We start from the raw sequence: 13,710 nt of genomic DNA, 5'->3' as shown, positions 1-13,710 counted from the left end.
TGGAACCCGACTGTCAATTAGAAGCTGGTGCACAGTTAACAGCTGTCTTCTCTGTTGTTGGGAAACGGAAAGCTGCTGAAGATGGTTGTATTGGGCGAAGTACCTACTGAGCGAGAAGGTGAAATAGTTTAAGATATAGACTTTTATTTGGGAGAAGCGTAGTTCAAACTCGCATCGGCTACCGAAATTTAGGTTTTCCGTTGTTCTCCCAAATCAGATAGTGCTGCTACTCCACGAAAGACTGTCCTGCAAACTGCTAGTCCGTTTGATTGTGGGGGAGGAGTCAGTGACAAGATTACCTTCAGTGGAGGGAAGAGGTCATCCCATTCCCCGTTCCAACATGAGTGACGGTCTGTCTGAACCTGACGATGAACGTAACCAATACGACACACTTCTCCTGTTCGAAAAGCTTCAACATATCGAGCCAGATTAAAGCAGGTGGAACAGCTCAGGAGTCTAGTAAGAGTTTCTTGCTGGACTGTACGGCGAAGCAGTGTAGGCGTTTGGGAATTGCTGGCAACGGCTGGAACGGAAAAAATTGCTGTTGGTGTGTACGCCCAGCGGACTAATTTGACGTGGTGAGAGATTATACAAGTAACATGGGAAGGCACAAATTTGAACAACTTACAGATTGCTGCGCACGTCGCAACATTAAAAAAAAATCCAGAACTTGAAACACAGTGTAAATGCTGCGGAGCTGACTAAAATACACTATTGGCCATTAAAACTGCTACACCAAGAAGAAATGCAGATCATAAACGGGTATTCATTGGACAAATATATTATACTAGAACTGACATGTGATTACATTTTCACGCAATTTGGGTGTATAGATCCTGAGAAATCAGTACCCAAAACAACCACCTCTGGCCGTTATAACGGCCTTATGCCTGGGCATTGAGTCAAACAGAGCTTGCATGACGTGTACAGGTACAGCTGCCCATGCAGCTTCAACACGATACCACAGTTCATCAAGATTAGTGACTGGCGTATTGTGACGAGCCAGTTGCTCGGCCACCATTGACCAGACGTTTTCAATTGGTGAGAGATCAGGAGAATGTGCTGGCCAGGGCAGCAGTCGAACATTTTCTGTATCCAGAAAGGCCCGTACAGGACCTGCAACATGCGGTCGTGCATTATCCTGCTGAAATGTAGGGTTTCGCAGGGATCGAATGAAGGGTAGGGCCACGGATCGTAACACATCTGAAATGTAACGTCCACTGTTCAAAGTGCCGTCAATGCGAACAAGAGGTGACCGAGACGTGTAACCAATGGCACCCCATACCATCACGCCGGGTGATACGCCAGTATGGCGATGACGAATACACGCTTCCAATGTGCGTTCACCGCGATGTCGCCAAACACGGATGCGACCATCATGATTCTGTAAACAGAACCTGGATTCATCCGAAAAAATGACGTTTTGCCATTCGTGCACCCAGCTTCGTTGTTGAGTACACCATCGCAGGCGCTCCTGTCTGTGATGCAGCGTCAAGGGTAACCGCAGCCATGGTCTCCGAGCTGATAGTCCATGCTGATGCAAACGTCGTCGAACTGTTCGTGCAAATGGTTGTTGTGTTGCAAACGTGCCCATCTGTTGACTCAGGGATCGAGACGTGGCTGCACGATCCGTTACAGCCATGTGGATAAGATGCCTGTCATCTCGACTGCTAGTGATACGAGGCCGTTGGGATCCAGCACAGCGTTCCGTATTACCATCCTGAACCCACCGATTCCATATTCTGCTAACAGTCATTGGATCTCGACCAAAGCGAGCAGCAATGTCGCGATACGATAAACCGCAATCGCGATAGGCTACAATCCGACCTTTATCAAAGTTGGAAACGTGATGGTACGCGTTTCTCCTCCTTACACGAGGCATCACAACAACGTTTCACGAGGCAACGCCGTTCAACTGCTGTTTGTGTATGAGAAATCGGTTGAAAACTTTCCTCGTGTCAGCACGTTGTAGGTGTCGCCAACCTTGAGTGAATGCTCTGAAAAGTTAATCATTTGCATATCACAGCATGTTCTTCCTGTCGGTTAAATTTCGCGTCTGTAGCACGTCATCTTCGTGGTGTAGCAATTTTAATAGCCAGTAGTGTACTTGACTTGGTTCAAAGTATAAATAAATGTTAGTGATATAATCAGGATAAAACTGTTCACCAAAATCGAAAATACGTTGAAATGGACGTAGTTTTGCATTCACAGTAGTAGGAAAAGAATCATACTTACATGTAAATTCAGTCTACGTCGAGAATAATTTTAGAACAACTGCTGTCAAGGAGCGATGAATGGTGATACTTTATAATCCTATCGGCCACCAGACTCAGGTGAACAAATAACACACAATCTCAGAGAGAACTGCATTTCACTGGTACGGATGTTCTGATGTCACGGCATTGCAGTTGGAGGGGATTATAGCCATGCAACATTAGAGTTAAAAATTAAAATATCATAAGAGATGGAGAACGCAGCCTCTTGAGTGTTATTGTTGTTGCCGCCGCCGCCGTCATTATAGTCGTGTCGTCTAATCCTAGTCATCCTCAGACGAAAAATAGTCATTTCAGAAACAAGTAATTAAAGAGATCAGTGATAAAAAATAAAGAATGTTAAAATACTAGCAGTTATTAGCCACAGTGTTGGCAACAAAATTGGAAAACTCATCTCTCTGTAAGAAGATGCTGGGAAAGGTTAAAATCTGAGATGGGAAGAAAAAAAGTTTCTAATAATTCGTGGAATGTACACGGGATTGAAAGATTCCTGAGCGGTATTAATGTTCATTCCACAAGCAGGAAAAGCTGTGAAAGTGCATTTGATCGACACTAAGTCGTGGGTCGTCTGAGACATGTCATTATATCGCAAAGGTCCAGCAAGCACTTTGCACTCCACGTGTCATTCTGTCACTTGCCATTTATTGTGAGCGACAACTCTCTGATAACAGGAGTCGCCGTAGACAATCTCAGACTGGAACAAGAAATAGACAGGCAAAACAGTATGTCACACCACTAAACATTTTAACGCTGGATGACAACTGCCAGAACGTAACTGTTGATGGTGTACAGCAAGCAGCCACAAATTGGTTTTAGGTTACTTTTCCAAAAACTACCGTTAACGGTTTCGAATTCATACAATTCATCATCAGATGGCTTTCGTGCTTTCGTCATTGCATATGATGTGTTGGTTTACTGGTGAGAAGCCGTAGGGTAATCAGTAATCATAGATTACGATCTTTTTACCGCCAGTGTTGACGCCGTTCACATGGCTGTGAATGGTAAATCATCCCTTGCAAACACATAAGACAGCTCGCGTTGATACACCAACAAATCGGGCAACTTCATTCACGCTGTAGTCATGAGATTGTCCAGATAGTATAGCTCCTTTTTGTTACTCCGTTACGTCTCCACGTCGGCTCATCCTACTGTGCTGATTGCATGAAATTGCCAGGTGTAGATTCATCATTTCACTGCCACCACTTACATCAGCAGTGGTAGATCACATGACTGTCCAGTACCAGCTCTGAACAATCTACAGTGCTCCGAAGTGACTAATGTGCTGTTTAAGGATTGACTAATACACTTCCAGGCAAAAAAAAAAAAAAAAAAAAAGCACCCAGAAGATATGGGGGGATGTCAATGTATCTTCGTAGAGTACACATCATTACCAGGTATGTAAATTATTAGAGCTGCAATTACCTGTGGCTGGTAGACCGCCACCAGAGGGCATTAGTGTTCATGTTTAGTGTTGTTACCAGGCAGCTTTGTTAGCACCTGACAGAGTTTGAAACGGGCCTCACTATAGTTTTCCGTTTGCCTGGCTGATCTAGTTTTGTGGAGCATTCTGATGCGGCAGTGGACCGACCTTACACTTCACGGAAACGAGAGGGCAAGCATACTACTTGTCTAGGTTCAGCCGGCCGAAGTAGCCGAGCGGCTCTAGGCGCTACAGTCTGGAACCGCGCGAGTTCTAAGTTCTAGAGGACTGATGACCTCAGCAGTTAAGTCCCATAGTGCTCAGAGCCATTTGAACCATTTGTGTAGGTTCCACTCGACCAGATGTGACCGCCAGAGAGGAGGATCCCCGTACTGTTCAACAAGCACGCCTAACTCCCTCCACATCTGAGAACAAGTAATGGACGCCCTGCAACATTGTATGTATCATCCTGCACCAGTGAACGGAAACTACCTGCAGCCGGACTCGTTTAATATCATCCCACGCGTATGCAGCCGTTAACACTACAACACAAACGGCTGCATATGGAGTGGTGTCGTAGCATGGAAGCACGGACTAATGATGAGGATATCCCATTATGATGAATCGTGGTTGGAAAAGTTTCCGTTCTTCCAGTGTTCTGGAGAAGCACAGAGTGCTGATAATGATTGAGTGAACTCTGACGGCACAACAGCACGTCACAAACTCCTGCATCCTCGTGTGTTACCTCTAACGCCACTATATCGTGGTGCAATTTTTCAACAGGACAATGCTTGTCCACACACAGCACGTGTCTCTGAAAACTGTCTGCGTGGTCAGCAACATCCCCAGACCTGTTCCCGACAGAACACGTGTGGGTCTATCTCGTATGTCAGCTCCGCCATATCAAGTACCAGTTACATCAGTTGCGGGTCTCAGGAGAGGATATACGACGGCCTTATGAGAGCCTTAACAACCGAATCAGTAGATGCATCCAGTCCAGAGTAGGCGCTACGTCATACTGATGCATGTGCTCGTATTTCCAAGTTCTTTATAAATTTAGCTCGATATTGTAAACACTGAAATGACATCACATACCGTCTCAACCCGTGAAGATTTTTTTTAAAGCAGTGTATTTCGCCCTCGTAGAGAATACTTTATACTTCCACTCAAATGTTTATCTGCACTTACGTGTGTTCGAACCGAGGAATAGTCTCTGAAAACCGTTAGTTTTGGTCCTGGCGCCGTTCCGCTACGCGCGTATTTGGAACGTGACGCGGCATGCTGCGCTCGTAATTCGTGGCCGGAGAGGGAGGTGGAAAGGAGGGGAAGGGGGAGGGGTGGGGGACGTGAACGCAGTGCCAGCCACCAGGCACCAGCCACCACCCGCAGGGATTATTATTGACGTGCCGGCTGTATGAGTTATTGATCGCGGACCGTCTTCACGCAGGGACTCCGCGTACAATGCACTGCTTGCGTCCGTCTCAGCTTACCGAGCACTCAACTTTCGGCCAGGACTTTCCAGGTGCTCGGAGCTCAAAAACTGGAAACAAGTACAATCTTCTAAAGAAATCTCCAAACTTAATTGGCATTTATCCGGTTTTTCGACAATGCTCTCCTGTACTGGCAAGCAGTTAGCACCACACCCCAGCACGCGGTTAACTGTTACACGTGGCTCCCTGTTTCACTAATTGAAGAATTTATGTTTTTCTTATCCTATCAACTGTATCCAACCTTACGCCGATACCCAGAGAATGCTCTATTCTGCTCTTAGTTCTTAATTCAATTAGTTAGCTTTCTGTGAAATAAACATTTAGTGAGAATGAGCAGTTGTTATGGCTCTGAGCACTATGGGACTTAACTGCTAAGGTCATCAGTCCCCTAGAACTTAGAACTACTTAAACCTAACTAACCTAAGGACATCACACACATCCATGCCCGAGGCAGGATTCTAACCTGCGACCGTAGCGGTCGCGAGGCTCCAGACTGTAGCGCCTAGAACCACTCGGCCACCCCGGCCGGCTCCATTTCAAAGTCCTTTTGCTACACATTATTTACAGTGCTTGACAACTGCTAAAGAGACATTGTTGAACAGGAATAATCACAGCCAATAATGGATTACATGAAACACAGTATACAAAGAAAAGAGGTGGAGTGATATATTTATAACGAGAATCGCACATATTTCACCACATGGGAAAGAAGGCTAATAGAGATAAATAACGTTCACGTTTGAGCCAGGTCAGACTCCCAACACAAAGGTCGATATCAGACTCTCAGTAAGGAATATGGCCTCATTGGGCACTAACGCACAATTTGCATCTGTTATTCATGCTGGCTGTCAAACTGTTGGGAGTCCATCAGAGATATTGTCCCACTCTTCTCTCAACGTGGTTGTAAGTTCTTGCACGGTTCGGGAATGGATGTTCATTAAGAAACACGTCTGCCAAGAGCATCCCAGGCAAGCTCTGTAGGGTTTAAGTCTGGGGAGTACACAGGCCATTCCATAGGTTTAATATTTTCACTTCCCAGTGTGTCCGACACCTTAGCGGTCTGTGTGGTCGGACGTCGTCCATAAACAAAGTCGGGGCCCAACACACCCCTAAACTGACGGACATGATCCAGAACAATCTCCCAGCAGTACCGCTGTACTGTAACGGTAGCTCACGCAAAGATATGCAGCGGTGTTCGGCCAGTATGCACATTATGTTCACCACACTAACTGGTAGTCAGAATCACTTGCCACAGTGAAGCGAGATTCGTCGGAGAGCATCACTTTGGACCACTGTTGCTGGCCTCAACCAACATGCTCTCTACACCAACGAAGTCTTTCTCGACGAAGGTGTGGTTGAAGTGGGCTACGTATCGTCCTCTTGCGGTATGATGATCTGTCTAAAACCACCTTCATGCTTTCCCGTAGCATTACCACCGTCAGGTACCCATTTTAGTCGCGAGATGACACTTTTCGAGCCGTCCAACTGCTCGTCCAGGATCGTAAGCACTCAAATGATATCTTGCAGGCGTGTTTCCGTATCACACGGAATGGCGCACTAATCGGTTCCACAACAACATTCGTCAAACGTGTAGTGCATGAACTGTCGAAGGCATACAGAGCGTTCGTGCCCAGGCTTCTCTGCAGTTACACATCCCGCTCTCTACATTTACTTTTACTGTCGTTGGTCGGGTGTTACGTACTAATTGACAGTAGTTCCTCAGCAGACGTCAAGGAGTGTATATATAAAGTGTAGCAAAAAAAATAGCAGTATATGGTGTCACATGTAGTTCCTCAGCAGACGTCAGGGAGTGTATATATAAAGTGTAGCAAAAAAATCGCAGTATATGGTGTCACCTAAGAGCCTTTAGGCGCATTTTCTCTGGTGTTTCAACACATATTTGCAATTTCGTTTTAGCAAGGTGCAGCTGGAGTCAGCCCAAAAAACTACTGCTCATCACGTCTTTCATCCGACGCCCTGCGTCAATGGAAAGCGTCAGTTTGTTCCCATTACCAAGAAAATGACTTTTAAAGTGAAATTTAACGTGCCTATTCGACAGAGTGCTTCCAAATTAGTCTAGTGCGATATTCGTTTCATCCATATGTACTAACAGGGACAGTAAAACACGAAGAATAACCGGTACTCCAGACCAGTACTACCCAGTACTACTCCAGCACAGACAGTACCCCCCCCCCCCCCCCCCGGCCAACGCAGTTACCGCAATGCAGAAGCGCTGCTCAGTCGCTGCTGGAGTACTCGTTATTCGTCATGTATTACTGTTCCTGTTAATACATATCGATAAAACAAATAACGCATTAGGCTTATTTGGGACCACTCTAACGAATTCCGATTTAAAAATAATTTTCTTTGTAACGTGACACAGACGCTTTCTGTCGCTGGGTGTCGTATGCAAGACGTAATGAGCAGGATTTGTTTGAATTGACTCAAGTTATGTGTTGCAAAAATATCTCCTAAAATACCACAGAAAATGAGCCTGACGATCTGTAAGATTTCTCCCATACATATACACTACTGGCCATTAAAATTGCTACACCAAGAAGAAATGCAGATGATAAACGGGTATTCATTGAACAAATATATTATACTAGAACTGACATGTGATTACATTTTCACGCAATTTGGGTGCATAGATCCAGAGAAATCAGTACCTAGTACAACCACCTCTGGCCGTAACAACGGCCTTGATACGCCTGGGCATTGAGTCAAACCGAGCTTGGATGGCGTGTACAGGTACAGCTGCCCTTGCAGCTTCAACACGATACCACAGTTCATCAAGAGTAGTGACTGGCGTATTGTGACGAGCCAGTTGCTCGGCCACCATTGACCAGACGTTTTCAATTGGTGAGAGATCTGGAGAATGTGCTGGCCAGGGCAGCAGTCGAACATTTTCTGTATCCAGAAAGGCCCGTACAGGACCTGCAACATGCGGTCGTGCATTATCCTGCTGAAATGTAGGATTTCGCAGGGGTCGAATGAAGGGTAGAGCCACGGATCGTAACAAATCTGAAATGTAACGTCCACTGTTAAAAGTGCCATCAATGCGAACAAGAGGTGACCGAGACGTGTAACCAATGGCACCCCATACCATCACGCCGGGAGATACGCCAGTATGGCGATGACGAATACACGCTTCCAATGTGCGTTCATCGTGATGTCTTCAAACACGGATGCGACCATCATGATGCTGTAAACAGAACCTGGATTCAACCGAAAAAATGACGTTTTGCCATTCGTGCACCCAGGTTCGCCGTTGAGTACACCATCGCAGGCGCTCCTGTCTGTGATGCAGCGTCAAGGGTAACCGCAGCCATGGTCTCCGAGCTGATAGTCCATGGTGCTGCAAACGTCATATTACTGTTCGTGCAGATGGTTGTCTTGAAAACGTCCCCATCTGTTGACTCAGGGATCGAGACGTGGCTGCACGATCCGTTACAGCCATGCGGATAAGATGCCTGTCATCTCGACTGCTGGTGATACGAGGCCGTTGGGATCCAGCACGGCGTTCCGTATGACCCTCCTGAACCCACCGGTTCCATATTCTGCTAACAGTCATTGGATCTCGACCAACACGAGCAGCAATGTCGCGATACGATAAACCGCAATTGCGACAGGCTACAATCCGACCTTTATCAAAGTCGGAAACGTGATGGCATTTCTCCTCCTTACACGAGGCATCACAACAACGTTTCACCAGGCAATGCCGGTCAACTGCTGCTTGTGTATGAGAAATCGGTTGGAAACTTTCCTCATGTCAGCACGTTGTAGGTGTCGCCACCGGCGACAAACTTGTGTGAATGCTCTGAAAAGCTAGTCATTTTGCATATCACAGCATCTTTTTCCTGTCGGTTAAACTTCGTGTCTGTAGCACGTCATCTTCGTGGTGTAGCAAGTTTAATGGCCAGTAGTGTAAATGGGAGAAATCCTAAAAGAAAAACGCAAAATTCATAAAAGAAACTCAGCCCTTAAAGTACAAAAGGTGGATACAGATAACATTCCCCAAAAACAACCGAAAAAGTATCGAATCTTGGGGGCAGACATCAGAAAAAGAAGACTGAAATTTTATTGGCATATTCAACAGATTACAGACACGAAAACCTACACACAAAATTGCAACGTACATCGAACAACTCTAAACCATGATCTGTTTCCAGCAGGTAGAAAAAGTCCATCAGACATTTCCAACAGACGCTCGTAGAGACAAAAAATTAGCAAATCGGAAGTACTGCCAGAGAAAGAAGTCGCAACCAAACCACGGACAAAGTAGACTGAAGAAAAAAAAAGAATCCACGAAGGAAAATCCGACTGAAACATAACAGCTTTGTTTGATCCGATAGGGTCCAATCCCAACTAAAATTGGTGTTTGTTGCACACGCGCACTGGCGTTAGTTGGAAAATCGGAACAGCGCCGTCGTAGATTGTGAGAAACTACACGAGACCGCTGTTAGAACTCACTAACATTTCTTTCTGCGGGAAATATTGAGGCTTTAGTGAATTGTAGTAATATTCAAAAATCTGTACTCCTGTTAATCAGTCTACTTAACTGGGGCAGCTGGCCATCACTTACGGATCATCCGAACACAATACCGCTTGCTGCGCTTGGCAACTTTTTGTTCTGGCAAGATTCAGCTCCGGCTCATGTCAGTAGTGAACTAGCATCTTTGGAGAACGTCGATTGGTCGAGCAGGACCTGTTTCGTAGCCAATGCGTTCACCTGATTCAGTACACCTACATTGTTATCTTTTGGTGCACGTCGAGAATGTTATGGTTTACATCATTTAAACTGCCAGGAAAGTTACGCTGATTCCCTGAATAGATAACGTATTTCACGAAATAAAACGGAATCATTTCATGCTCGACAGTGTTGGACGTCATTACTGGGATGGTATCTAACATGTAATGAAGTGCAAGGCATACTTTTTCAGTACCTGTTGTAAATTTATCGGTAAATGCTTTTAATGAAGTTTGAGGACAACTAATCACTCTCAGAACCTTACGAATGGCTCGTGTTTATAAGAAGTGAATAAAGAGTTGAAAAGAATACGTTCCTTAATAAAAGGTGAACTCTGTATGTGACTTACTATTCTCGAAACTTTTTTCAGTAAACTTCTTCTGTCGACATAATTCTTCCAGTGGCACTGTCAGAAGAAAACCTAAGCCTAGGAGACAATCTAACTCTGCTACACAGTACGTAAGACACTAAATTGAATTAGGAGCAGTGATTTTCAAATTTCGATATCCAAAATTAGCATCCCGTAAGATACCAACAAATGAAAATTTTTAACTTCCTGACACCTATGTCAACAAAGATGGAAATTGTTCATTTGGTTAGAGTAGCTAAGTTTAAACTTTTCAAAGATCTGCAGTTGTTTTTCCACTTTCATAAATATGTAGCCGGTACACGAAGCCAGATAAAATTCACAGTTTAATTTTCGTGCAGTCCCACTCGTCAGAAGCAGCTGACCAAATAGCATGCATTTCAGATAGCCCTTATTATCTTGGCGTTCACCTCGGTACATCCTTGGCATTTGTAACACTGCATTAATGCAGCCTGCGGAAATCTTGTAAAGGCTAATAACGCCTTTGCAAATACAATCCGAGACATATCTCATGAAGTCCTTCAGTGCAAGTACTGGTGAAAACTGAACAAGGTTCTGGGATTAACCTTTACTGACACATCAACGAGAGAACATTTTATGCTACATCTCATAGGATCAAGAGCGTATTGGTTGCCTACAATTTAAAAGTTTCTTGCTGCTAATAGATGTAAATTTCTTGCCACGTCCAGCGCCTGTAACTAACCCTCTTTGTTTAAAGTAGATGCAAATCTCCCAGCGAATATATGGAAACGTTTCTTGAAATGTAGTTTGGTGCAGCGAAAGTCACTATCCTTGTACAGCTCCCTAGGGATCAGAAGTGTACTTCAGATATGCGGTGTTACCGATAAATCAGAAACATACTCCGTTTATAGTAAGGAGCTTACTTACTAAGGGACACAACCATTTTTAAGTAATTCAACAAAAGGCCATTAAAAGTGTCAACTGTTTCCAGATTTGTTTCGAAACAGTTTAACTGGATTATATATGTGCTTTAATTCCACACAACTAGACGCGAAATACTCAGATCCTTTGGCCCGCACGGGTCATTCAGGGGTTTAGATTCTTCTGCTATGAAGAGAAATGGGTCGAGGCACAGTCTTGTTCCCGATATATAGAATGTATAATCAATAATGGCGTACAGGGGAAAGTACTTGATGCTAGACGCAAAGAAGCCTCAGTAAACATAGGTCCGCAAATGAACCGTTTGCGAGATAATTGCGACTTTGTGGTTACCAGCCACTATCGACTTGATTCTGTGTGAACACAGTCTACCAGTCCGTGATGTCTTTGTTTACATTTTAGATATGTGGAGCTGTAAACAGAATGGATAAGACAGTACTGTTTATAGTGTCATTCTTGCAGTTGTTTGCGGAGCATCAGTTGTATTGTACGAGTGTTGATTGTAACATGGAACATTACGGTAACGAGGAGTATGCGTATATGCATTTTCATGTATGGTAGGGCTAATGGGTATGCACGGAAGGCTGCACGCTTGTACCAAAGAGGTGCATCAGCACCTCCTAGAAACTGGGACCTTTGCACATGCAGCGGGAATGCATAGGCATACACGAATTACACCTGTGCTTTAAGATGTGGCGCTGGAAACAGTCTAACACACTCCAAGAATCTCGATAGCGAGACTTTCCACACAAATACCGGGAATGAGCCATAGTAGTGTTCGAAGAATTATACATCGCAGTGCAGTGTACCTATACCACCTACAACGAGTGAGGTGGACTTTGGTCCTAGATTAACGTTCTGTCAGTGGATGCAGCAACTAGCTGTAGACAACCCTACGTTTGACACTAACATTTTATTCACAGATGAAACGGGGTTCACTCGTGATGGTGTTTAATTATCAGTATTATTACTTTTGGAGTCATCTAGGCTCTAACCCATACGCTGTGCATGAATCTCCATATCAGCGACGTTTCTCATTGAATTTCTGGTCAGAGTAACTAGATGATCGCTTTACTGAGCCGTACATGTTACCAAACAAATTTAGCGGACGGAATCACGTTCGTTTCTAAGGCATCATAGTGCAGGATTGCTTGAGGACACCATAGGACTACATGCATGATGGAGCGCCGGTACATTTTGCTGCTGTGGTGAGACATCTAACGCGCCAATACGGTCAAAGATGTATTGTGCGAGGAGGAAATGTACCGTGGCCTCCTAGATCACCTGATCTGAACCCGATAGATTTCTGTGTTTCAGGCCACCTTGAAGGTGTATTGTACGCCACTCCGGTTACCACGGTTGAAGAACTGGAAACGGAGACTTATCAGTGCTCTTCAAGAGTTTCGAAATGATCCATCCGTGTTCGAAAGAGTTCGAAGCTCATTGCGGCGACGGGTACAGGAGCTAGTCTTTAAGCACCTCCTTTAACTACGAGTACAGTCGTGTAACTGTTGTCGTGTTCATTCAGAACACCTACACTTCTACCAAAGAATCACTAATAACTCATCTTAACCGCGCCGGATTAGCCGAGCGGTCTTAGGCGCTGCAGTCATGGACTGTGCGGCTGGTCCCGGCGGAGGTTCGAGCATGGGTGGGTGTTTGTCCTTAGGATAATTTAGGTTAAGTAGCGTGTAAGCTTAGGGACTGATGACCTTAGCAGTTAAGTCACATAAGATTTCACACACATTTGAACATTTTGAACTCCTCTTAATATAGTACAGTACTGTTATCTTTTCCTAACTGGGATTACATTTATACAGAACTGAGTCAGTAGTAGCTGGCAACAACAAAGTCGCAATTATCTCGCAAACTGTTCGTTTGCCGGCCTATGTTTACTGAGATTTATTTATTTATTTATTTATTTATTTTTCTTCTAGTGTCGTGTACTTTCAACTGTATGTGTTTACGCCATTAATTATGATATACCCTGTGTACCAGACGTCACATAAAATGAAACTTTTTCCCACGTATCATTCTCTTTCCACATATTCTGCAAAGGTTCCTGCTTCCCTTCGTAGCCTCACATAATCTGAAGACGAAACAAGTCGCATTCCTGGATCTCTCAATCAAGTAAGCTTCGTGCCGCGTACTTCCACATTTTAACGATCCTTACAGAGATATAAATGTGAGGTATCCCAGTACTCAACCAAACGGCGGCAGCAAGCTGTGTAGGGACCATATGCAGAGAGTCATACCATCAGTTATTAGTTGCAATACGGTCTGAATAAGTCTGTCTTTGTACGTGTTTTATTGAAGACTAACTAAACTAAGTGTAATTTCTTTACTTCTTTTTCAGACTGCAACACCAAAATGCTTATCCATGGCTACAAGAATTTAGCTAAAATGGAAGACTCCAGTTTAAACAGGATGGACCCATACCAACGTGGAGCCTCGGATCTCAGTAAGTACTTCTCCCTTACTGCAAATTTTTCTTCGCTTTAAGCTTTATA

The 13,710-nt window shown here is 44.5% G+C and overlaps 1 protein-coding gene across 1 annotated transcript in view; it reads left to right on the top strand.

Moving 5' to 3' along the window:
- LOC126249797 (rhythmically expressed gene 5 protein) overlaps positions 1-13,710 on the top strand; it is a 208,695-nt gene that overhangs the window by 172,748 nt on the left and 22,237 nt on the right. The window contains exon 3 of the mRNA XM_049951485.1: positions 13,557-13,661. Coding sequence (XP_049807442.1) covers positions 13,557-13,661 — 105 coding nt within the window. The remainder of the gene's footprint in view (positions 1-13,556; positions 13,662-13,710) is intronic.

This window comes from Schistocerca nitens, chromosome 3 (assembly GCF_023898315.1).
Source record: "Schistocerca nitens isolate TAMUIC-IGC-003100 chromosome 3, iqSchNite1.1, whole genome shotgun sequence".
NCBI lineage: Eukaryota > Metazoa > Arthropoda > Insecta > Orthoptera > Acrididae > Schistocerca > Schistocerca nitens.
The sequence above is the reverse complement of the archived record's forward strand: the minus strand, read 5'-3'. Positions and strand labels throughout refer to the sequence as shown.